We start from the raw sequence: 25878 nt of genomic DNA on the forward strand, positions 1-25878 counted from the left end.
CTTTGTGTCATGAACCTTACAAAGAGCCACACTTAACGTTACACCGGAGCTACAGCACATGTTTTACCAGCAGTGGGGTGCTGTTTAAAACATAAATAAGTGCACTGCTGTGAGCTCAGCTCTACAGCTTTTATGACCCAACTATAAATAAACGCTGTCCTCAATTCTCAGTTACATTGCAGCCTCTTTGAACTGCCCCAGTGCAAAGGGACTGCGAACCAGATGGAAACGTCTCATCAGGAATTTCCCTTAACCCCAGGAAAAAAAAGGCAGCCTTGTAATTAGAGACATTATTTCAGTCTGGGACATGGGTTTTCCTTGCTTCTCCCCATGTCCCCGGGAATTTGCATGTTCCTGTGCCATGGCAGGAGGCTGAGAGCTGCAGGACCCGGCCCCAAAGAGGTCACAGCGCCCAGCATGGGTCATCCCTGCCTCCTCCTCTTCCTCCTCGCCTTGTTTTCATTATTCTCCACTTTAATGAGGCTGCCCTTCTTCAGCCTGCATCCCTTCAGGTGCTGAGCAGATCAGAGTTCAGTCACATCAAAGAAGCGATGCCTCTGCCTATGAATTATTTGTGCTTCCTTTGTTATCAGTAAGCCAGGGAGTAAATCTGCTAATTGTGTGCATTATGACATTTGGCTGACAGCCACGACCAGGCAGAAATCAACACCCGGATGATAATCGCATTATAATCCGGGTGGTTAATTGCAGAGGCTGTGCTGGCATTTAAGATGGAGATTTTAAACCTCACCACAGTACTCAGGAAGAGCGAATAATAATGCTAATCTTGATAGAGGGAAAATATATCACATGAATAAGGTATAGAAAGGAATCTTCCAGGGAATTATAGACTAACTTAACTAATTCCTGGAAAGATGTAGGGAGAAATTGAATTATAAGAACTTACTTAGAGGGCAATAAGGAGATAAAGGCAGCTACAGCACCTATCAAGAATAAATTATGTCAATCCAATTGTTTTTTTTTTTTTTTTCCAGGGCTAATAGGGGATAAATTAGATACTTCATCTTAAGTGAAATTACGCTATGATCTCATATGATATCATTTTAAAAAAATGTGATTAAATAATGGATTAAATGAAGTCAGTTAGTGGGCACTATGGGTGGTAAGTGGACAGTTGGACTCAATGATTTTAGAGGTATTCTCCAACCTTAATGATTCTATGACTCTGTCACTTAGGTGTCCAAATGGCTGAAAAAAAGGCACACTTGAATAACAGTTATCAGTGATCAAACCGGGAATCACTGCTGGTCGGTAGGTAGAGAGCTGTTCCCTGAAACCATAGGTCACCCTTTAGGACATTTCTTGCTTTGATTTATATACTACTTCTTCAATGATTTTCATCCATTCTGGCAAGATAAAATATAGAAAGAGAAGTGCAGAAGAGCGGAAGAGCATCCAACTCTTTACAGAATTTATGCCTATGTGGTTTGACAGGGTATACAGATAAATGTTTCTAATAAACAGTTCCCTGTGACAATTAGACATTTGGTGTTTGGGTGCATCTCATCCACCACCATAAATCTCACTTCTCTTAAGTTCTCAGTATTCTCCCAGTTGCTAGGTACTTAGAGATTTGGGTTTTTCAGGTTTTCAAAAGCACCAAAGAAAGTTGAAATTACACCTTCTATTTAAGGTCACCGTGTAATTTTGGAACTGCAGAGTCTGCATTGCTTTCCACAGTAGAACTTCAACCCCAACATGCTTTAAGAGACTTGCCAGGGGATGTGGTCACTGAAGTCAGAACAGGAACTCTCCTTGCTCAGTGCTGTCAATCTCCTGGGACCAGCCCTACAGACAATGTTTTTCAGGCGATCTGAACCAATCCACTGAGCAGCCTGGTCTAGTGGGAGGTGACCCTGCCAATAGCGGGGGGCTTGGAACTAGGTGATCTCACAGGTCCCTTCCAACCCAAACCATTCTCCGAGTCCATAATTGCTGGAAAAGATGAAGGAACTGAAAGGTTTTGAAAAAGTGAACACTGCAAATGTACAGCAGCACATCTGAGAGAGATGTCAACTATTTTTCTCCTTCCAATCCCGTGGCACCTTATTTATTCCCACGTGCCATCTGACACCAAGGAGCTGAGCCAAGACCCTCAGAAGTCTCCTGACATCCAGCTCCTGCTGCCTGGGAGAGCTTTCCTACCCAGTTATGGCCTGGCTTCTCCCAGCCACCAAGCAGTGAGATTTAAGTGGCCTGAAAATCTGCTGAAACTGGTTTGGAAAGCGCTTAACCATGGAGCTGCTTTAATCACCTTTCAAAGCACTTGGGTAGTTGGTGATTCTGGAAAGGTCTGACAGTTTGAGCTCTATTTACAGCCAAGACAGAGGTCTAGATGTGGGACTGCATTAATGTTGATCCTATCTCAGCACACGAGGCTTTTTTCTTTCTTTAAGCTGTTATAGATTCATTAAAAAAAAAAAACAAGGAAGCTAAAAAAGAAAGACTTCATGAGCCACATTTTCAAATAAGCCTTCACCTTAATCTTGGTCCAGTTCAAGGCTCCGTGGAGTCAGTCAAGAAATCCCACAATGTAAATAGAAAACGCACGTGGCTCTGTTCACAGACACTTCCTTGTAAGCAACCCCCACTTCGAGCAGTGATGTGCACTAATTGCACAAGAAGAATAGAACCTAAACTCACATACACAGAGCCCATTTCTTCTACAGTTCACATGCACAGATCATTTTCTTACATATCAAAACTAATTGAAATGGCAAAGCACTCCTCACAGTAGGAGGATGCACAAGTTTCCTGCATATCCAACGATAGATGCCAGCAGAAGGAAAATGTGTTTCTGAGATGTAGTTCATTAGCTCTCTCAGCAGCCTGGTAGAGGTCAGAGAAGTTTCTCATTTTGCTTCTTTCTAACCATACTGCAGGGTACTGGAAAGGTTTTCTTTCTGGAACAATTACATCATATTGTGCTTTTATAGACTGAATAATATATCACAATTAAAAGAAATAATTTAACGATTAGGTGCAGACCAAACTCTATTTGCATTTTTACAGCAGAAAAGATTGCAAGCTGTAATTGCCTACGTTTGTATAAAGCTCCAAAGTATGGATCCTTTTGGTTAGCAAATGTTGGTATGCAGACCTCAGCGTGCCAGTCACTAAGCAGCAAAATTAAAATAAACTGCATGATGCAAACCCTTAGAACTACACATTAGTTCCAGTTTTAAACCAACCCTCACCACAAACTTTCTCTAGTTTCAATCCCAAGCAAGTATTCAGGTACATCCATCCACACAGAAAAGAAATTCCTCAGCAAAGCCGTGCAGCACACCCAACACAGTCCCAGCACTCACACATCTGCAACAAATCTGTACACCTCACATGAAACATTTTCAACTTCCTGATGGTAAGGAGCAGTCCCAGACACACGGATACCCTAACGGGAACAAAGCAGTGCCTGCAGTCTCATGGGTCCCCCAAGACATGCATCCAACACCCCAAAGCAGTCCCACTGTCCCCACCCAGCTCAGCTCCAAGAAGGGATTCAGTACCTTTGTGAGCAGGTGCCTGCGGGGCTGTGTAGGAGAGACAGGGTTCAAAAAGGAGGGAAACAAATCTCACGTCGCAGCAGAGAGCTGCTGTGTGCACCGATGTGCTGGGGCTATGAATAGAGTTGGGCTCCTGGCTGGAATATGGCACTGCTCAGGTGTCAGGCATGGGGCTGCGTCAGGACAGCTGGCACCGGGTCTGCTCTCCTTCCCCAATACCAGCACAGGATATGCTATTGCTGGTTCAACCCATTCAAGTTGGGCTCAGAATCAAGACTGCTATCTCTACAGGCAGGCATTGCCCGAAAGTTCTTCTGCTTTTCTACACCTTAAGAGCTGAAATTGTAAAATGACATTTTTTAAGGGAACGAGGGGGAGCAACAGGACAAGGGAAAATGATTTCAAACTACAAGAAGAGATTTAGACTGGATATAAGGAAGAAGGTGTTTTTTTGTTTGTTTGTTTGTTTTTACAGTAAGAGTGGTGAAGCACTGGCACAGGCTGCCCAGAGAGGTGGGCATCTCTGGGGATACCCTCCATCCCTGGAGATACTCAAGGTCAGGCTGGATGGGCTTTGAGCACCTGATAGAGCTGTGGGTGTCCCTGTTCATTGCAGAGGGGTTGAAACAGATGGCCTTTAAGGGTCCCTTCCAACTCAAGCAGTTTTAAGGCTCTGAAAACTGAGTGGTTCTTTCTATAAGGGATGACCAGCTTTTGGAGGAAGGATTCCTGCCTCCAAAGTATCTACATATTTTTAATCACTTGTAAGCCCTGACCATCAACATGCTTATGCTGTTGTAAATCAGAAGCAGATCAACTAAATTGGTCTGGAATAATGGGGCTGCACTGATCTCCATCAGCTGCAGATCTGCTCAGATAGTGGTGTACTCTAAACTGAAGGGGGAAATCAAGAGGGTCATAATAAACCATATATCCATATGCTTAAACAAAGATGAGGAAAAGATTAAGCAAAAATTAGGGTTTTAAAACTGATTGATGTTAAGCCTATACTTTTAGCTGAGAAAGACACTAAAAGGATTTTCAGAATGCTCTTTTTCAAGTGGTATTATTTATTTATTCACTGAACTAATTGGTTGATTAATTGTATTAGATTGAGAAAATTGAAAATGGAATGTCTTTCCTTATCTAGATTTTTAGTCAGATGGTTACATTATAGGGTTTTTTCCAAAAGCAGTGAGGTTTGCATTCAGGAGTGTCCAGGAGTCAATAGCAAATTGTTTTTAAAGGGGAAATTAAGATGTACATCTTCTTGAAAAGCATATTTCATATAACTTGTGGACGAAACTAAGAAAAAAAAAATCAAAGTGATGAAAGTTTACTGATGACAGGAAATGTGATAGATCAGATTACAAAGAGGTCTGTGGTCTAAACTCCCAGACTGTTCCTATTAAAGTGCAGCTTTATCTTAGAAATATAAACACCCAACCCCATACTGCAGCTTTCACAGAAGCCAGGATGGAGCAGCAAACTGATGAAATGCCATCGCTATGATAAAAATGAACCACATCCCCTAAAATGCCTCGTTCTCCTGTTACATGCAACAGTTTATAGCACCGTGTTGGTTACCACTGAGCACGTAGGTAATAAATTTTATTTATAGGAAAACATTCTACTACCATAATAATAACCACATTTCTTTGCTGAGTACATTTCTTTAGCTAATTCATACGATGAGCCCATTCCACAAAAATGCTAGCTGGCACTTTTAAGACAAATTCCTCTCTATTGCTCTCAGAACTCTGAATATTCCCTGAATCCCTGCCTCCTCCAGGGCAGGCAGTACTCTCTGATAGCACAGGTGGAGCAATGCAGCAGTGAACAGGGCTCAGGCTGGGTCTGCTGGAATTCAAAGCTTTCTCTGCTCTCCACTTCCTCCATGTAATTAAGCTGTAATCCTTTCATTCTGATATCATTATCAGTTGTCATGGTGATTTTAATTGCGAAAATGAATGGCTAACAAGTAGGCAAAGACAAAAGTTTTTGCTGAATGAGGCTAAGTTAATAGCAAGTGCAAAAATGTCCATGGCACTACAACAATCGTGTGATCTTTTAACAGAAAGCTTTAAAACAATGATAAGGAGTAGGTGGGAGAGACATTCGATGCGAATATTTCAGTGTTTTGGAAATGCATTGAACTTAATGTCTTAGAAACAGTTTTTGCCTGGTACCAACCATACAGAGCCTTCTGTCACCACATGGAGAAAAATCCCTCTCTGAACCTCAGCTTCCCATAATTGTCATAGAATGGAATCACAGAATGGCTTAGATTGGATGAGACCTTAAAGATCATGCATTTCCAACTCTCCAGCCATGGGCAGAACTGCCAACCATCAGATCAGGCTGCCTATGAAATTAACCTACTGGATATATATGTTTCTAATCAAGAGTCCCACCGGTTCCCAAGAGTGGGTTTCTCCTAGGAAAGATCCCAGATTAGGACCTCACTCAAAGTTAGCAACCCCGCTCTCATGGGCCACGGTTCTGCACTTTTGCTCTGGCTCGCTCTTTGTCAACAAACGCACAGTTGTACAGAGATGCTTAATGAAGCAGTGGCACAAAAACATGGATCATACATGCACACTGGCTGGCAGGGGCTACAGTATGTATAGGCTCTGGACCTCACCACATTGGGTGCTCTGCAAGTGGAGGTTGCTGTATTCATAGAATGGCTTTGGTTGGAAGGAACTTTTAATGATCATTGAGCTCCAACCACCCTGCTGAAGGCAGGACTGACAACCAGTAAGCAGATCAGGGTGCCAAGGGCCCCATCCAACCTGGCCTTGAATACCTCCAGGAACGGAGCATCTACATCTTCTCTAGTTATATTAGAGCTAAGCTAAGCTATTTTGGTAGTTACATGCCCATATACAGCACCAGTTCAAACACAAGAAAACAGAAGCAGGAAGATTTGCTTGACCAGAGAACCCAGCTTAATCCTATTATCTCTTGTTTCACTCTGAACAAAACATTGATCTTTCTTCCTTAGGATAAGTGCTGACCTTTAGCACAGGGCAAGGGCAGCCCAGGCACGCCAGTGTCCACCCATCTGGGGAGCAGCACCCCTGCAGTCCCCTGCATTGAAATCTCTTCCTGGCTCTGTTGACCTGATTCCCAGGTTGCCTCGTGGATAATGTGGCATGCCAGCCACCCGCGGCTTTCTCATTTAAATAAATGAGAAAGTTGAGGCTAAATTAACACTCCAGCAGAGGTAATAAGGGCCGACTGAGCAGCTGCCGTGATGTATGCAAATTGCAGTTTCACACATTAGGAGCTAGATGTTGCTTAATTTGTAGGTCTTTCTGTCTTGGAAGTTACAGAGCCTTTGTCAAATTCAGGCAATCTGAAAGACGTAGAAAAAGGGCCAAAGAGAGCCCCCAAAGTCAGCTGTACCAGCACCCACCCTCTTCCTCCAGGGGTTTCCCTCCTGATCCCCTGACAGGCAGTTATTACTGAGGTGCACTGCACTGCCTGATACCTTTGGGCAACGATCTGCTGATTTCCAGCAAACACACTGCCTGATTGAGGAGGCACCAACAGCCCTTTGGTACAAACAGAAACCTGATTTTTTTTTCTACTTTCTAGCACTTTTTCTACTTTCCCCCCAGTGTTGCCACAATCCAGGAGTTTAATAACCACCAGGTTTCTTTCTCTAGGAATGAAACTGTACCAGAGCAAAGGGAGGCTGCCATAGCAGCCAGTTAATCAAGCAGAAGGAAAGGGCAGATAGGAGAGAATTTGTCCTCCTCCTTTTAGATCTATAGATATTGGAATGGAGACAGTAAAGAAGCACATAGCTGGCTGCATTTTTGACAGAGCTATTCTGGATGTTATTATTAATGCTTTTAATACCTTTAAGAAAAATATGAGTACAGTTGTGCCAGGGTCAAAAAGACTTCTAAATGGAGACTGTAATGCGATGGAAAGCACAGCAATAACAGTAGAGCAGCAAGTGATGGTTTGTTCAAAAGCAACATCCACGTGCACAGAAGTAAAGGAAAGAAGCTGCTTACCTTCAGAAGACCTGAGGTATGCAGGCATCTCCAGCAAGACGGCATTGCTTCCATTGCCAACCCTTAAATGAGGTCTGGGAAGGGGTAGATCCCAGCTCCAGCCCTTCAGATCAGCCAGGTGCATTACACTGCATGCACCTGTGCTCCCCTGGGTTGGCCCTGCCTTCCCACCAGGTGCTCAATCACTGCTTCAAGCTGTGACTCAGCATTTCCACCACAGAGCCCAAAACCAAACGTCATGCAGGGAAGTCCGTACATGACACAGCAGAACTTGAGGCCATTATGGCCACACAGAATAATTTTAAAAAAAAAAACAAAAACTGTAACATTCCTCAGGTTTACACATTCTATCAGAAGAAACAAAATAATACAAAAACATTGTGAGTCAGACTTCATCACTTAGTACAAACCCCTGCCATTCTCCTGGCCTTCAACCCTCATCACCGAAACAGGATGATGGTGGTTTCCTACCAGCTGGAGAGATTAACTCACTAAGCTGCAGGGCTCGTGTGCCAACAGAGCAAATTAAGACATGCATACAAGTTTGCATATTCCAATAAACTCTGCATTTGCTGCAGTCCTATAACTATCAGAAAACCGTGCTACAGAAACGCATGAAAAGCCTTTTCTTCAGCAGTAGGAAATGAATTACCAAAATACAAAGCCAAGCATACATCACTTTTTTGACAAAGCAAGGCAATAACTCTGAGATACGTGGACTGCTCCTGTCACAAGCAGGAGACATTTGTCTCTTAAATATCCCAAAGATGCTGCTCCCTAGATGCCCAGACTTGAGCATCCAGCTGCAGATGGTTCTTCTCAACTATTCCCCCAATGCCACAGCTGAGATTGATATTTGTAGTGCAGTGCTGGAGTTCCAACTCACACAATTTAACTATGTGCTAAGGGCAAGTAATCTATAATGCCTACTCACCTTTCTTTCTTTCTTTCTTTCTTTCTTTCTTTCCCTCCTTCCTTCCTTCCTTCTTTCCTCCCTCCCTCCCTCTCTCCCTTCCACCTTGAGGGGAAAGGAAGTTGGTCTAGCCAGGTACCATATATTCTCTTTCATCCCGTAGGTTGAGTCACCAGCTGTAGCTTTTTGAATTCAGCTGTGAGGGAGCTAATAAATTAGGAGGTAAAAGCCTGGAGAGATCTGTAGTATTGTTACCTGTTTAATTACATGCCTGCAGTTGCCCCTCCACATAGAGCCTATTTTGTTCAAACCTTGCTACTGAATTTAGTGGTTTGTTCTAGAGCAGTACTGCATCACAGGAAATAAATAGGAGCTAGAATCATAGAACCATTAAGGTTGGAAAAGATCTCTGAGATCATCTTGTCCAGTCATCCACCTGTCACCAGTATTGTCCATTAACCATGTCCTTTGGTGCCCCATCTCCACATTTCTTAACACTTCCAGAAACAGTGACTCCACCATTCCCAGGGCAGCCTTTTCCAATGCATTGCCGCTTTTGGGAAAAGAAACTTTTCCTAATATCCAACCTGGACCTCCCCTGGTGCAACTTGAGGTCATTGGGATCCTTCAAAAAGTGAAATTTCTACTTTTGCTCAATCAGAGAAAAAAAAAAAAAAAAGGATGAAGAAACGTAGCATCTTCCAAGTTACACCCCACGTGGCACCCTTCCAAACCTCTTTCCATATGTTCTTAAGTGCTGAAAGCCCAAATGTTCCATATCTCACTGTCAAATTCTCTGGCTCTCTCCCAACAGCTCTTACAATACAGTTGGGCATTGTCTAGTGAGCAGAAGTAAATACCTCGGATTGATAATTAAAAATATATTTGATCATCTTATAGATACAAATGGCCAAGGGGTGCAGCGCTGAATGAATCATTCAGGCTGACAGATTTTGGAACAGCAGAAGGGTGTATTTCTGGTCTCACCCAAGTTGCCCCAGAAATTCTGGTTTGTTGCAGAAGGTATTGCTGAGGAGCTTTGAGACAAGGTGCAGAAGTGGAGACTGATGAGCCATTCGCGCATCTCACTGCAACTTCAGATGCTACTGACTCTAAGGCAGAAGCAAAACCACAGACAGCTTTGATATAAGAATACCAAAGACTGTAGCCAACATATAGCAGATGTCTTGCGTTGGGGCTAAGTGAGAGCTGGGAGGGCGAACATTCAGATTCAGTAACTTTGGATGTTATTAGCAGCACATGCTGCTAATTTGTAATAAGATCAAATAGGAAGGTTGTTAAAGGCCTTGGGAATTGAAGATGTCCTTCTCTGAAGCTTGCTAACAATCCTTTGCTCTCTTGGGCTGTAACAATGTCATCATCATCTCATGTATGAAATACTTCAGGTGCTTACAGATGCTCTGCCCTCTTTTTTACTGCAATACTTCTCATTTGTCATCCCCTTTCCCAAGGCGTGCTTCTGGGTAATTATCATATGCTTCAGTTCAGCCAAGGAGGGAAACTGGTGAATGTGCTTTCCCTTGCTAGGAGCTATAAAGTAAATTGTAGCAGATATTGCAAAAATCAAATAGCCAAGAGGTTTTTCCTCTGACGCACACTTCACTTGATGGATATTCTTTACTTTCTCCAGTACTACTCCTGATTGACAGCAGGGTGAGAATCCGGCCTCCCATTCACTAACTGATGCAGCTGTTTTGCTGAACCAGCTTCCTGGCTGGGAATGGATCCAGTCAGCTGTGGATAACAAACCCAATAATAGGGATTTCAAAGATTTCATACATTTATTTATTTTTTTTTTTTTTAATATTTACAAAGTTACTTTTCTTACAGAATCTGTTAGGCAGATGTTAGGAAGTAATTACTACCCATGAATTGGAAAGAAAATGCACGTCTTATGCAGCCATACACTGAACATGTGTGAGTGGCTGGAGCAGAGAAACCAAAGATAAATGAGAAAGAAAGTAAAATGTATCAGTGCAGAATCTGCCAGAATTTACCACGGGGTTATAATGAAGAAATAGCACAAGGCAAGCTCTTCTCATCAGCCATACAGTCAGTGCATATCCAAAACAACAAGCCTGCTACCTTCTATAACAACGGCTGAGTTATACTCACCATTGGTAGACGGAAGATGAATTTGGCCTTAACCAAGGAGGTACAGTTCCCATCAGTTTTCCAGAGAAGCTGTGGATGCCCCATCTCCGGAGGTGTTCAAGGCCAGGTTGGATGGGGCCCCGGGCAGCCTGGTCTAGTATTACATATGGAGGTTGGTAGCCCTGCATGCGGCAGGGCGGTTGGAGCTTGGTGATCACTGAGTTCCCTTCCAACCCAAGCCATTCTGTGATGCTATGATTCTATGATTCATCAGCACCAAAGAGCCCTCCAGCCCGTTACGTCAGTAGTCGGAGATGGACATTCCAATGCACATTTTTGTGCTCAAACATCCAAAAGCATCCTTAGATCACTGCACATATAGATATAACTAGGAGTGACCATGAATTAAAACTCTTGCCTCCATGTATAAAGTTACTGGAATATAAAAAAACTTCAGACAGTGACGGCAGCAGTAAAAACATCCAAGAGATCAGCATAGAAAGCAAAAAGAGGGTACATTTTGCCTCCAAAAATGCAGTTATCCAGGCTGGGGTTTTATCCAGGACACGATATTCCCTGTACTTGTAAATATGGAGGATCTTTAAGACCAAAATTTTACTGCTTGGAGTGCTTGTAGGGTTCTGACGGATAGATTTTGAGATGAGATTGGAAATAGTAATTGTATAATTGGGTAAATAAAATCAGGAGCCATTAGGAATGGATTCTGCCCTCAGCTTACCTCCAGTATCAAACCCTACTATTCTCTGTCCTGACTTCTCCCCTGCAAAATAAAAATATCCCTCCTGCTGGAAGTGTTTAGAAATCTCAGCTTCAAAGCAGCAAATTAGAGTTAAATAGAATATTTCACTAAGTAATAATAAAATTACCAGGCATCTTTTATGACATTTTCCATCACTAGTAGTTAATGCGTTTCATAGACCAGACCAGTATAATTAACTTTATCTTCCAGTTGAGCCAGAGCCACTGAGGCCAAGCTAGGAAATAACTCACCTGTGCCCCCACAGCTCCCTTATGTTGCATAACACATCCTTGGAGGTTGTGCTGATACTCACGCATAGAATCAATTTCATTCAAAAAATTCCATAACAGTAATTACAGCCCTCTAAAATTCCATCTCAGTGTTTACGAATCTGTGAGCACCATCAAAAGAAACGTTACAAAAGAAGCCTTAAAAAGTCACAAGCCAGCCTGGGTGCTCAATATTTCACATCTAAATTACAATATAAAACCTCATTTTGAGAAAGGCAATGAAAGAACTGGGGTTGGGTGCTTTTTTAAACAACATTTGTCACAGAAAAAAAAAAGGAGCTTGAGCATTTGGGTTGCCAAGGCAGAAACAAGCACCACAGACACATTTTCCCCTTATGGGGATTCATCAAGGTTGTGCAGTGCAGCTGTTGTCTTACTAAAAGAAAGTTTCGGCCCCTGGCTGGAAGAAACAGAAACGTAATTATGTTATGATGAGCTGGAAAACATGCAAAGAAAAATTGGAATGCAAAGCATGATAAATGATGCATTGTCAATTGCAGAACAGCAAGAAAACCAGGCAGCACGATAATAACTCTTCTCCAGCCAGTGCTTCCAGTTTGGCTACCAAAAGAAAGCACTGCTCTAACCACAGCTCTCTACAGTATTATTTCATCCGGATACAGTGATGTTGGTGACGGAGTGGCACTGCTGCCCAGGGAGTGCTGGAGTCATTGGGTCCCTGGAGGTGTTCAACAACCATGGAGATGTGGCAGTGAGGGACGTGGTTATGGGCATGGTGGGGTGGGTTGGGGTTGGACTTGGTGATCTTAGAGGTCTTTTCCAACCTGAACGATTCTGTGACTGTATCAGTGGTAGCAGGGCTACATGCAGCCCTAGGACACGCCATCTCGCAGTGACCAGGACAGGATTTCCCTTCAGGTGTTGCAGCACTGTGCTGGTGTAGGGGACCAGACAGCGGGGCTGGTTCTCATGGTGTAAGCGGATTCAGAGGCAAAATGACTGATTTTGGCTCTTTACAGGAACCTTTCCTTTAGAAACCAACACCGCCGGGCCGCAGAGATAAGACGGGATATTTGTTTAAAGAAAACCTTCCAACCATTGACCGAAAGTTGATAATAATTGCTCAAACCCACCCACAGTCATCGGGGAGAGTGCCTGCCAGGGCTCAGCGTGTCCGCAGGCTGCAAGGACGCAGCGGAGCTGTAGCTGTGCCCTCTAGTGCACGACAGCTGCAATTTCTCTGCCATTTCTAAACGCCAGCAGTTGTGCACCCGAGAAAAATGGGCTTTCTCCCTCCCTTGGTGGGACGCTGGTGAGGTTACACGGTTCCAGAGCTTCAAAAAAATCCTCTTTATTCTCCAGCAGAGAGCTGTTAGGAGAGCTTCCCCCCTACAGACCAAACTTGAGGGCAGAGTTTCAGCCTTTTGGTTTGAATTTGCTACTTTTGGAAGGTGCTGGCTGTAATATTCATGCATGCCTCAGAATCTGGTATTAATATTCTTGGGTTGGCTTTTGTTGTTGTTGCTTTAATTAAAAAAAAAATACCAACAAAACCACCAAGCCACCCAACAGAACGTGTACTGCTTCTGTAATTAAAACCAACCAGCTCTGAAATTAGCATCTATGTAGGATGGGTCATCTTCTACACATCAGTTTAAAGGACTGAAACTTGTATTCAAACTGTGTGATTTTAAGCAGATATTTTTGGTCCTGTCAAATAAGTAGCACAGGCAAGGCACTAATCTCTTCTCTCATATAGCACTGCTTGCAGTCACAGAGTTGCAGGTGACTGCTAATGACAACAGGACTTACAATATCGTTATTACTCCTATTACCTATAAAAAATGACGCTGCCTTTATCACTAAATATTTTCCTTTTCATGATAAAAATGCATTATTATTTCACAGCAGTTTGCATCTAGGGTTATTAAACCACTTGCAGCTTCCTTTAGTAATTCTATTCCCTCTGATTTGGGAGAATGAAAACAGAAAAAAGAAATTACTGACAAGCACCAACTGATGGAAGCCTGCAAACGGCTCCTGTGCTGCTCAGATGCCCTGCAGTAACCCTTCAACCTTTCTCCATTTCATGTGGCACTGCTTTGGGAAGAGGTACACGACACTGCAGAACCACAGAGCTACTTATAAGTCCTTCCAATATTGTTAAACTTAACGTGATCAATAAAACCCTGTCCTTCAGCGTTCCCTTTCTCAACACAGTTGGCCAGACACCAAGTTTGGTATTTGCCCGTAAGGCGTTAAAATAGATATTTTACAGGAAAGCACAGCCACTGTATCCCAGTGCCCACTCCTGGACCTATCTTGTGTGGAGCAGCCAAAGAGAAGGGCCAAACCAAAACAACAACTGTACACCAACAGCTTCGGTGGCATCGTGTTCTCTGCTTGTCACTCGATTTCAATTGCTCCTCTTCATGCTCCATCTCTCACCGTTTCCCCATGTGCTCTCCCTTGTGCTGCCTGCTGCTCTCCAGCTGCTCCCTGCCTACTGTCATTTCAAGCATTTTCCTATTGGAGCGGATTCTTCCATCACCACAAACTAGTTGGATATTTCATCACTGCGTCTTCCTCCTCCCCTATTCATTCTTCCCTCTTTTCATCATCAGAAGTTCTCTATGAGTTCTTAGTGAGCAGAATGCCCCATGGTTTAGCACCCACTCCCATCAAATTCCCTTCTCGAACAAAAATGCTCCCTTGCAATATAAAAACATCAGGCTGTCAATAGGAGCAGAGAGGCCGTGCAAAATCTCATCACCTCCACATGCCAACAGGATAGGACCCACTAAAAATACATTTTATGACTGAAAGCATAATGACAAAGTACTGTCTCAGTCCCTTGCCCCACCACCAGAATTACACTCCAGCCCACCATGACATCTCCCACCCATCCTGCTCCCTCCCTTCTCTCTCCCATTGTTGTGATAAAAACTGATAAAAACTTTTAATTCCGGGGCTTCTTTTCTATCATTTCAGCAACTTTTCTTGAAATGTGGATTCTTTTCCTACAGTTTGCTTCTTTGGAGGCTCTATCCTTTTCTCTGTGCTCCTATGGGTTCCTTTGGCATCAGTAGTGATGCTAAACTTAAGCAGTGCTCATTCCTTAATAAAGCAAACATCTTTCCCTGCAGTGACTGAATTAGTGCACAGACCACCAAGTGTATTTCTATTTGTTACTAGGAAGTTGATTTAGGTTTAACTGCATTTCCACAATGTTTTTCACCCCACAGAGACGAGAAAAGATGTTGCAGTCTCTTAAATACCTCATGCTTGTGCTCATACATCCCTTTGATTTCTCACAGGGAGAATGGTATGCAATAATTGCTCTGCTCAAGCCTTGTATATTGTTTTTATGTCCGCTAGGTGAATCCTTCAGACTCAATCCAGTGTTCTCAGGAGGCTTTTCATTCACAGCTTAAGCTCTGTGCAAGTGGAAGGTAGCTGGTCATTGGTTGCTTCTCACTTATTTTTATCCCAAGACGGGAGGGAGGTGTGTGCTATCCATGCAAAGAAATGTGCCCAAATGCCTGCGGGCTCAGGGAAGGAGGAAGAAGGGAAGGAAGGGGGGGTTCATGCTCCACTCATCCCCTTCTGTGCAAATCTCTGCAGGGAGGTAGCTGGGTGTCAATGCACTGACCAGGGCAGGTTCTCAAAGGCAGGATCTGTGTCCCAGCAAAGGTCACTTCTTTCAGACGCTATTTTTGTCCTGAAGTACAGGCAGCAACCTTCCCTTGTCTCCCCCACCTCGCTGGGAACTCGGATATTCCCAGCACACAGCAGGAGAGGAGCTGCTCCTGGCGTCAGGTTTCATGGAGCGCCGCAGGGAAGCACTGAAGTGTTCCTGGCAGACCAGCTGTGTGAGCAGGGGAAGAGGGTGCTTCCTTCTTTCCTTGCTTTTTTATCCAGTTATTATCTGATCTGTACCCTTTAAATAAACATGCAAGTCCTTGATCCTCCCAGCAAAGGAGCTGACTTCAATGGCTCTCTAATAGCACCCAGCCCTGCCCAGACAGTAGCTGGCCCAGTAAATCCTAAACTCTGCATACAGCTCCCAGGGCTCTGGTAAGACCCCAGCTGACCTAAATCTCACATGTTATGAGCAGCCATAAATGCGTGTTTTTTTCTAAAGCAATGCCAATTTTTCTTTTGTGGTATATAACTAAAACCCCCTTTAGGGCATTTAATACAAATGGCACTGAAAGAGGAAGAAGTCTGCTTTTGATTTCCTTTTTCTTTTTATATGGGTTATCTCAGAGGTTTTACATTTATTGTTATTATGGTTAGCATCTATTTCTTTCTATTACAAAGAACTGCCTCTCCTTAAAAAAGCCTTGAGATCTTTAATTATATGCAGGCATCTAAACAGTCAAGTTTGTATTATTAGCATCATGAAACATACTGAATCTGTGCTGTTAATATAAACAGAATCAGAACCGTAGAATCATTAAGTTTGGAAAAAACCTCTAAGACCACCAAGTCCAACCCCAACCCACCCCCACCACATCCCTCAGTGCCACATCTCCATGGTTCTGGAACACCTCCAGGGATGGCCACTCCCTGGGCAGCTGTGCCATTGCCTCACTACCCTTTCTGAGAAGATATTTTTCCTGATATTCAGCCTGAACCTTCCCTCGTGTAACTTGAGGCCATTAACTCTTGTCCTAGAAGAACACAACAGTGTACCAAAGATGAACTCATACTGAGCTTTGTTACCCATCTTCTCAAAATACCACGGTTGCTGTCATGAGAAGGAGTTTGTTGGATGGAATGTGAAAGAAGACCAATTACTGGGCTTCAATCTCCTGTCATGCTACCAATACTGCTGAGAGCACTCAATAAATACTGAACACTTACAGTATTAAAAGACAAATATCCAGGTTGGGTATCAGGAAGAATTTATTCTCCAAAAAGGTGGTAATGCATTGGCACTGCTGCACGGGGAGTGGTGGAGTCACTGTCCCTGGGGGTGTTCAAGAACCATGGAGATGTGGCACAGAGGGACGTGGTTGTGGGGCAGTACTGGTGACAGAGGGACTGTTGGACTGGATGACCTTAGTGGTCTTTTCCAGCCTTAATGATGCTGTGTGATTCCGTGATTCTGTGAAAGCTCAGTGTCTGGATGCCTTTGGGCTTGGGGAGCTATTTCAGCTCCTGGGAACCTCGCAGCGACAATTTACATAAGCAAATGTCATATGCCATAAAATATATCCCAAATTATACAGTTGCAACATATGTATTGCATATAAGCTATGATAATTAGGTGCAGTATATGTGTATAAATTATATCCTGCATTTTTAAATTGCCTTCCCATACCACGAATGGGGCTGCAAATCAGGGTGCTTGGGTGCTCCTCTGAAGCGGTGACTGAAAGATCTGATCTTCCTGGTGAGGCTTCAAGGGCTCACCTGGATCCTAAGAGCCAAGTGTGGATTTGGGACAGCGCGGACAGGTTGGCACCGGGGCAGCCGGGGGGCGGCGAGGCTTCGCGGTGATGAACCCCTTCCACGCTCCGAGGGAGGGGGTCGGCGAGCGGCTCCTCCCGTGCCACCGACCCGGGGCCGCCACCCGCCCGAGCAGCACCGAGGGCAGCGATGCGAGCGGCGGGCGGAGCCGGCGGGGGAGGCTGACCCGAATGGAGCCGCGGGGCGGGGGGGGGTCGGCGGCACCGCGCGGGGGGCAGCGAGCCGAGCAGCGCCGGGGGGAACCACCGCGTCCCGGAGCCGCCCCCGCTCCGCACCGCGCGGCGGAGAAGGACCCGGGGAGGCCGCATGGAGCCGGGGCGGCTCCGCGCGACCTGGGCTGAAGCGGGTGCGCGGGTCCCTCCTCCTCCTCGCCCTCCTCCTCCTCCTCCTCCTCCCCGCCGCTCGCAGGCAGCGGCTGGGGAAGTTGCGCTCGCATCGGAGACGGCTCCGCGGCGGAGATCGCTTTGAGAAAAAAGGTCTTCCCCTCTCCCTCCGCTCCCCCCCGCCGCCGTGGCCTCGACACAGTAAGTGGCAGGAAGGAAGTTTAGTTGCAGACAACCTGCGGCAGCGGTAACTTTGTGCTGCGTGCCTTCAAGGTGCCTTTGATGCGTGCGGCAGCTTCTGGCAAGTGGACTGCAGCTCTCCCAGCCGTCGGCCCTCCCTCTCCCCCCCCCCCCCCCCGCCCTTCCCAACCTCCCCTCCCACCACCACCGCTACTTCAGCCCACACACGAGAAAAAAAAAAAAAAAGAAAGAAAGAAAGAAAAAAAAAAAAACCAAAAAAAAAGTGATGAAATGAAGAAGTGGTGAATTACCCAAGCGACTTTCCGCCGAGAGCCAGCGAGCCACCGAGAGGAGCTGCGGAGCGCTCCGGAGCTGCCCGGCACGGACCCAGCGGCACCGCAGCGCGATGCACAGAGCCTCAGCTGCTGGAGCTCGCCCTGCCATGCCGGCTGCTCAGTAGCATGCAAACCCTCGCCCAGGATGAAAACAGGTTTGTGGCAGTTTGCTGGAGATGTTTCCTTCCCCGCCGCCGGCACTTTGCTGTCGGTGCCTGAGAAGATCTTGATGATGGCAGCGGGTACCTCTGCCGCGTTCCCTCCGCCGTTCTTTGGAGATAAATCTTTCATGCGGCTGTCTTTTCCTATCTGTGGCGGTTGCTGCACAATCTGCACTTGATTGCAGCTCAAATATTCTTTCTAAGATCCACTTCGCAAAATGATGCAAAGTAAACACAGATGGGAGAAGTGGGGGAGAGAAAGCTGTGATGAAGTAGTGATGGTGGATGGATCTTCCCTCCTTCTCCCTCCAGTGCCTTCCCCCCAAATGCGAGCCTTCCCTGCTGTGGTCTTAAAGAAGGAAAGATTTGGGGGCCCTTTGGATGGAGGTTTGGAGGGACGCTTCCATTGGCGGTGCTTGCCTTGCTGACCAACTTCCTTAATGTCTGTGGCTCCCAAGCCCGTCAGCTTTGTCTCGCCTTCACCTGTCCTCAAGTTTCTTCCATCACCTTGCAGGTCATTCATCCAGAATGCCCGAGGAAAGTTCGCCAAAGCGGAGTCCTCAAAACATCCCATACAAGGACCTGCCCCACATCGTCAACGCTGATGGGCAGCACCTCTTCTGCAGGTACTGGAAGCCAGCAGCAGCTGCCAGGTGAGCACTTCCCAGCAAACACTTTTTTGACTGTCAGTAAGACTCCATAACTATGCTTTATAGCTTGGCTGGTGTGACTGGGCTATGAGCACTGAGCTTTGCAGAGCCGCTAAGAGATGTCTCTCACCTGAGAGAGCTCCTACTGTAATGAGTGCATTCCCCAACCCTTTCCTCACTCAAACTCACCTTACAGATGTGAACCAGAGTTACTCTCACCCTGTGCACAGCTGCCTCGCTTGGCACTTCTGTGTGCTACATCCAGAGTGGCACCTGTGGGTGGCTGATGCCCGTCAGCAACAAAGTGCCTTCAAACCAACAGCAGTCAGGGAGGGATGGGATGCCAGCTCAGCGATATCTGCTCTTTTTTATTTCCTTAGTGTCAACAAATACAACATCAGCATCTGAGTTCAGTTTGATCAGTTACAGCAGAAATCCCAGGGCAGAGGGCAGGAGCTGGTTTAACTGTGTTGCTTTTTAACTGCTTTTTTAAAAATGTATTTATGGTCAGTAAATGATTTAGGAAGCTCTCCCTGGGACCTCCCCGTGAGTTCACAACTGAACTTGGTGATAAACACAGACAAGGTATCAGATAGAGACATTTAAATAATGTCTTTTTCATAATTTAAACAGTCCCTTGAGTGTAATGGCTTTCTGTGCTGATTATGTGCTGATTATGATCTGCTATAGAAAGCTATCCGTGTTTCTCCCATAGTTATTTATGGCTGTTCATCTTGCTGCCAGTATCTGCTGTCAGATTCTGGCTTGACACATACTTATGCTACCCCTAGTTGCATAGGCAGCTACTTTACAAAATCTTGGTGTTGGTTGGTTGTTTTTGTGCAATCCGATGGAGAAGGCTATGTTGATTTTTAAATTGTATTTTCTTTTTATAGCTGATAGGCAAATGCAAGAAAAGTTGTTCAAGCAGGAGTTTGAGTAGGCAGGAGGAGCGCTTTCCCATGCCCACCCAAACCATCTCAGAGAGGTGGATACACCCCCAACTTCCCTGCCCTTGGGTTTGGTGCACGCCAACCGACGAGCCATGCGGTGACATATGGTCAGGAGGTGCCCTGCACATAAGCAACGTGCATTGCCACCTTGTTCCCAGAGAGCAGGGCCGTGAGCCACCCTATTGCAGCTCTGTGGCACTTATTGGGTTCTAGGATGTGGGTCTTGGCTTGAGATCTGTGGTCCTACGATCCATGGACCCGGTCCACAGAGAGCTTTGTAGTTACTTCTATTCACTGACTTTCAGGAGGAGGAAAGTTTTTGACGCAGATGTTTTCTGAATCCTTTGCATCAGCCTCAAGATTTCCTGTATTGGAAAAAAAAAATAGCACCAAACCAAGCTTCTACTGTGAAATCAGGCTGTCTCATATTGTAATGCTAATTAATCATTAACTGCCCACAATGATCTTCATCCAGTAGTGAAATTGCTTTCTCTTTTCATGTTTAATTTCTTAGCAAATTAGTAGTGAGTGGATGGGTCTTTGATCAAGAAATGAAAGGATGATAAAGAACTGAGAGTTAAAACTTAGTGCTGAAGTCCTCTGGGTAGTTAATTTTTTAGGGCTCTGTGAACCAAGCAGTTAATTGAGAGCAAGCTTGCCCTACTTTTGTGACAACAAAAGTAGAAGGGATCAGTGTTGCTCATTTACAAGTGGTTCCTGGGTGTGTGTATTTGTATATGAGGAAGGGTGTGCTGTTTATTATTAGCTCGTTTTGCATTGTTATGTATGAGAGAGAACACAAGTGACTGAACAGCAAGTTAGTGCCTGTATTCTACAGTCAGGAACACTCTTGAAGTGCTTTGATAGGAAACCAAAAATACATCTTTTCCCTCTCACTTTTCATAAGTAGCTCAGCTTATTCTGCTTCATATGTAAAAGCTTGGCAACTTTCATCTAATTTTAAACATTCAGCAAAAATGATCTATATATATATATACGTACAGGGAGAGAGAGGCACCTCAGGGGACTTTTGTTGGCCTGTTACAATTATTCTGTTTCAAATACTGAAGGTGAATCTTTCAATCTTCCAACTCAATTGTTGATTCAGGTTGAAATCCTAACGCTAATGAGTGACACTGTAACAGTTGAACGGTGGGATCTTCCATTGATCCATTATGCGCCTCATCCCAGCTAGGGCTGCAGAAATACCTTTTCACTGCAGATGCCCAAAGGTTATCATTGACTTGGCTTCAATTAGAACAGAACTTACCATCCTCGATTCACCCCCCAGGGAGAAAATAATGGGATATCTGCCAAAGGAAAAATTAAGAAGTGGTGCTGGCCTGGGGTTGGAAAGGAAACGATGGGTGGACACTGGAGCCAACCAGCAGATATTGCCCTTCAGAGTGGGTGCTTCTCTTTTATTCCTCAAACAGACCTGCAAAGATGGATAAAGGCTTTAAAAAAAAAACAAACACAAAGATTGGTCAGGAAGATGGGGAATTTTGTAAGGCTCTTCTGCTCCATGCACACAAATATCCAGGCTCAGATCCTGCAGTGTTGAGCCAACCGATCAGCCCATACTGATGCACATATGGATGCTTTGTTGTAAGTGCCACCGAGGCCAAGGTTGTGGTGTGAGTGAAAGGCACCTATTGTGAGTTCCTCAGCAGGAGCTGCTTTGTTTCAGGGGGGGATTTAGGTGATTACGTGGCAGGAAGCTGACACACAAAGGCACTCAAATGTCATAGAGATTAGATGGGGTAGACAGAGTAGACATTAACAGGACTAAGGAAGGAGGGAGACTGTTTTCCACCTCTTGGGGTGAGACATCAGCCCATGGGGAGAGCTGGGGCTGCAGGTGCAGCTTCCCAGCCAGCAGCCCCATGAGCTGCCCGACTTGTTGAGCCAGTTTCATCCCCAGATGTAATTAAGGAGTCTCACTGGCTGTGGAGGGTAGGGAAAAGCACTGTGTTCTGGTGTTGTTTTCTTGGATCCTGCCAAGAGCTGGGTTTGTGGAGCATGACAGCAGGTAGTGGGCATGGGAGGCTCACTTATGAGGTCCTGTTTTTTGGACTGTGTAATATTGTTTTGAGGAGCTAAATTGGTGGTACCAGAACAGATTGATGTCACGCCTATAGCATGCCCCAGTAGTGAGGAAATCCTACTTAATGGAAAAGCAGTCCTTGTGTAAACAAAAACAACAGCTCCATGCAAGGTTACAACCTCTGCCACCACCCTGAGCCTCCTGAGTAAAAATATGAGGTAACAGGAGGTGAGGAATTAAGAAACCATGCTCTGTTCCCAGCCTTCAGACAAAGCTGCTAAGAATAGAGGTGGGATGAGGAACGGGAAGGAAAGTTGGGAGGAGAAGTCAGACCATTTCCTTTGAGGCCCCAAAAGGGCCTGAAGAAGTTCAGCAGTGACCTTCTTTCGGTATCCTGGTGGCCTTTTCTGGATGTCTCAGCTGTTCCCATCACTGCCTGGATAACTGCAAACAGTTTCTTTGGGGCATTTGGGGATTTGTTGACCCAGCTCAGTTTTGGAGCCTACCAACGTCAGCAGCTTTACCAATAGCCCACATCCACCGTTGACTTCAGTGAGACAGTGTTATTTGGCTCTCCTCTGTAAATAGATATAAATTAAGGTTGGGCACTTAAGTGCGAGATGCTCACAGTTCAAAGATGCTTTTGGAAATGCACATTCTGTGCTGGGGAGGCTGCCTGGAGCTGATATGTGTGGGCCACACACGTCTTCCTGCCCAATTGTTAATGTACAGTGAAATGGCTTGCTTATACGTCAGACATTGTGACCATGATTTAGGAGAACAGTGTGCAATTACCTGAGCAAACACCGTCTTTGTATGAGTTCTTTCAGCTCTACACCTGAAAAGTGTGATTAAAAGTACAAAATCAAACAAACAAAACCCACCTGCTTCTCTATTTGCTCTTTTTCCTTTCTAAAAAAGGCCTGTCATTCATTCTGACTTGTTAGTGGTAAAAGAACAAGCCAATAAGGAGAAAATCTATTTCTCTCTCCCTGAAGGACTTTGCAGAAGTGCCTGTAGTGCAGAAATACAAACTGCCTTTAGATTTGAACCAGCCCTTGAACTGTGAACATTGCTTGCTGATTTTGGCACCTCATTATCAGCATTTCCATGGTGTTTCCAGAAGAACAGCACTGCTCCCAGCGTGAGCAGATGACAAAGTTAAATTTGACTTTCAGACCCTTCCAAAATGACTAAATAAATAAACCGAAGCGAAGTCAAAGCAAAGGAAAGCATGCCACTAATTCTAATGTCCCTAATTATGCTGCACAAGTCTCCAGAAATACAGAATTCTCTAATTCGGTGCCGCTCTGGAAGAACACTTTAGTTTGAAGTTGACCTCATTAGTATAAACTAATGCACAAGGACCAAACTTGTATGGTTTAAAGTGACTTCTGTCAGCATCATCTGTCATAGGATGAATTGAGCTCTCTGCATGTCTGATCACATCGTAGACAGAGCATGGGGGAAATAAGAGCTTTTTCTTAATGATTTTCATTGTCAAAACAACATTCCAAGCTTTGATTGCTATATTGATATTGCCTGAGTTTCTCAAGCCTTCCTTCTCCAATTCATCAGCTGTGTGTTCCTTCAATGGATGTGTCCTCTTCGCTCTATGAGACAGCCTTATTTGTTGTGAATGGTGGCAGCCTCTCATGATTTCTTATCCAGGGGGTGGGAAAGTTAATAAACCAGCTTCACCTGTGAGGGACTCTTTGACAGACATGAGAGCAGCTTCATTACTTGTTGTAATTCCCAGCAGCTTCCATTCATTAGGACAGGATTTCTTCAGTCCTCACAGGAATGTCTGAGGCATGCAAATCTCCTCTTGTTTTCCCATGGAATCCAAGGAATAAGACAAAAACAAAGAGAATAACAATGGTTGTAAACAGCCCTTTTTCTTTATTACAGTCTTAGGATCAGTTTCTAGGCACAAGCATACAAGACAGTGCAACTTTATGGCTGCTAGTGTGTGAGAGCAAGCTGACTTCAGGAGTTCTCTGTTGTAAACCTCAGAGATTTCATTATGTTTTCATCCTAGTCCTGAGACAACAGCAAAGGATACAAAATCAGTTTTGGTTCTTCATGTGCCACTAACCTGATGAACCAAGTCATCAACCAGGCCATCAGACTTGTTACATGTTGAAAGCAATGTCATCAACAAAGCTGACAAACTCATCAACTGTGTCAGGATTCCAGAAGCAAGAACTCTTTCTTTCAGTAGCACAAGGCACATATAGGCTTAGACAAAACAATAAAAGCACCTGCACACTGTTCCCTGCCTTGGTTACTTCAGAAGTCTTGAACATCCCTGGGTGTAGCAATCAGACAGATGAGTACAGTGGGAAAGGTGTTACAACAAAGGCGTGATGACAAAAGGACTGGCACAATAGAGAGGTGCCATAAAGGAAGGCAAGAAAATTACTCACCTGTATCAGAAGATTCTCAGTTCACAGGGAGAAAGCTCCACCAAGGAGGGATGTCCAGGAAGAAATCCTTCCCTGGTGGCAGTCAGCCCTTAAATGAGGTCTAAGAGAGGTGCAGCCAGGTTCCACCCTTCCTGTCACACAGCTGAATTGCCTTCACCTGTGCTCCCATGGCTGACCAGGTCCTTTCCCCAGGTGCTCAATCAGTGGTTCAGGCCGTAACTCAACAGCTACCATACACTGCGGCAGCTCTTTTAGATCACCATGAATACATCTACAAGAGTTGGCTGGCACAGTTGAATTGGCTAGAAGGCAATGTGTTTTCTAGATCTGTTGCAGAGGAGCTGGCCTGGGTTTCCTCCTGAGTTCCCCTGAAGCTGCTGTGTCTTTGTGCTTTTCAGAGCCAGCAGAACATCTGATCTCTTTGTTCTTCTAGGGAAATTACATTGTTCTAAGAGCTGTCCCTGCAGACACATTTGGCTGAGCTGCCTTCCCTAGGTCCATGCATCCCATTGTCCGAATGTGCTTCCACTTGAATGGAAGCCATCAGTGTTTAATAACCTTCCATTGTTGCTTGTCCAAGAGATGTGATACCACTTTGACAGCAAATGGCTGATACTCCATACCTTAAACTTTATCTAAGGAAATACTATTGCATCCTGCCCATGAGAATCCTCAAGATCCCTTGCCTTGTCATACCCCAGAAAGACACCCTTAACTTAATTATACCCTTATACATCCCTGTTCCTACTCCACCAGTACCAATACTATGACACTCTACTAGTATGGCTTATTATCCAACAGGGAGGAAGGTAGCAATGCCAGATTATAGTTTCTGACATCATTAAGACCTTGAGTAATACTTTATGAGTACTTCCATTGGAATGAGATTCCCCTTCTATGTGACAGACACTTGCTCTCCAGCCAGGATCCATCTTCATTTCTGTCTGGTAGGCGATCACTTGATGACAGAGCTTCTGAATCCATGCTAACAAAGTGACAGCAAAGGCAGATTGCTAGACCTAAAAAATTTAGTGGAAAAAAGTGGAAAAAAAGAAGTCAACGAGGACCAGAGAATAGGCAAAAAACACAGTCAAGACTGTGCACAATGGCCAAATATATAAATAACTGGGCCTTTGATTTCTCTGTGCTTTTGTTTCCCCAATCTAAAATTTGGTATAATGACCCAAGTGAGTGACGGAAGGGGGGTGACAGCAGTGAGATCTGGAGTCCCTAGAAGAAAGTTGCCGGAGAAAATAAATTATTCTTTGAGGTTTTGTGGTTGAAGAGTGCTTGATGTTGAAGGAGAGATTTTAAAAATCTACTAAGTGATCATTAGTTGTTCTTTCTTTTTAGCCACAAGTCAATTGTCTCAGCAGCAATCTGCTAAAAGAAAGGAGAGAGAGAGAGAAAAAAAGAAACAAAATATTGACAGATGCGTTAGAGTCAGTCATTCGATGGTAATAATGTAGTAATCTTCTGATCCAGTACTGTGTGTAGATGGGCAAGCAGAAAATGTACAAATGACTATAAAATTAATAGATGAGAAAGATTTCTGATTTTTTCAGCCACCTATCTGTCCTATGCTAAAAAAACCACTTGCTCTGTATGTTTTCTTTCCATTAAGCTTAAAAACTGTGGTGTGATGGAAAAAAACTTAAATATTTGTCTCTTTTAAGAGCAGAAAGTCAACTTGGTTTGCTCCAGGTGTCAGCAGGTTAGCCGCTT

General features: G+C 44.6%; 2 protein-coding genes across 11 annotated transcripts in view; one reads left to right on the top strand and one right to left on the bottom strand.

The window, feature by feature from the left end:
* The window catches only part of KBTBD12 (kelch repeat and BTB domain containing 12), a 60092-nt gene extending 35862 nt beyond the window's left edge, over positions 1-24230 (bottom strand). For 2 of the 3 annotated variants that reach the window (XM_040646405.2, XM_040646404.2), the window contains exon 1: positions 3531-17235. The gene's annotated coding sequence lies outside the window, so the exon portion shown is untranslated. Of the gene's footprint in view, positions 1-3530; positions 24036-24153 lie in introns of those variants that run through there. The other variant, XM_046900012.1, reaches the window with a different exon arrangement.
* The window catches only part of MGLL (monoglyceride lipase), a 98684-nt gene that overhangs the window by 25134 nt on the left and 47672 nt on the right, over positions 1-25878 (top strand). For 3 of the 8 annotated variants that reach the window (XM_040646231.2, XM_046899905.1, XM_015293081.4), the window contains exon 3: positions 18589-18727. In XM_040646231.2, coding sequence (XP_040502165.1) covers positions 18589-18727 — 139 coding nt within the window. Of the gene's footprint in view, positions 1-15570; positions 17063-17274; positions 17700-17895; positions 18156-18588; positions 18728-25878 lie in introns of those variants that run through there. The other 5 variants (XM_015293082.4, NM_001277143.2, XM_046899906.1 and 2 more) reach the window with 5 other exon arrangements.

The sequence above is a fragment of the Gallus gallus genome, chromosome 12, assembly GCF_016699485.2.
Source record: "Gallus gallus isolate bGalGal1 chromosome 12, bGalGal1.mat.broiler.GRCg7b, whole genome shotgun sequence".
Taxonomy (NCBI): Eukaryota; Metazoa; Chordata; class Aves; order Galliformes; family Phasianidae; genus Gallus; species Gallus gallus.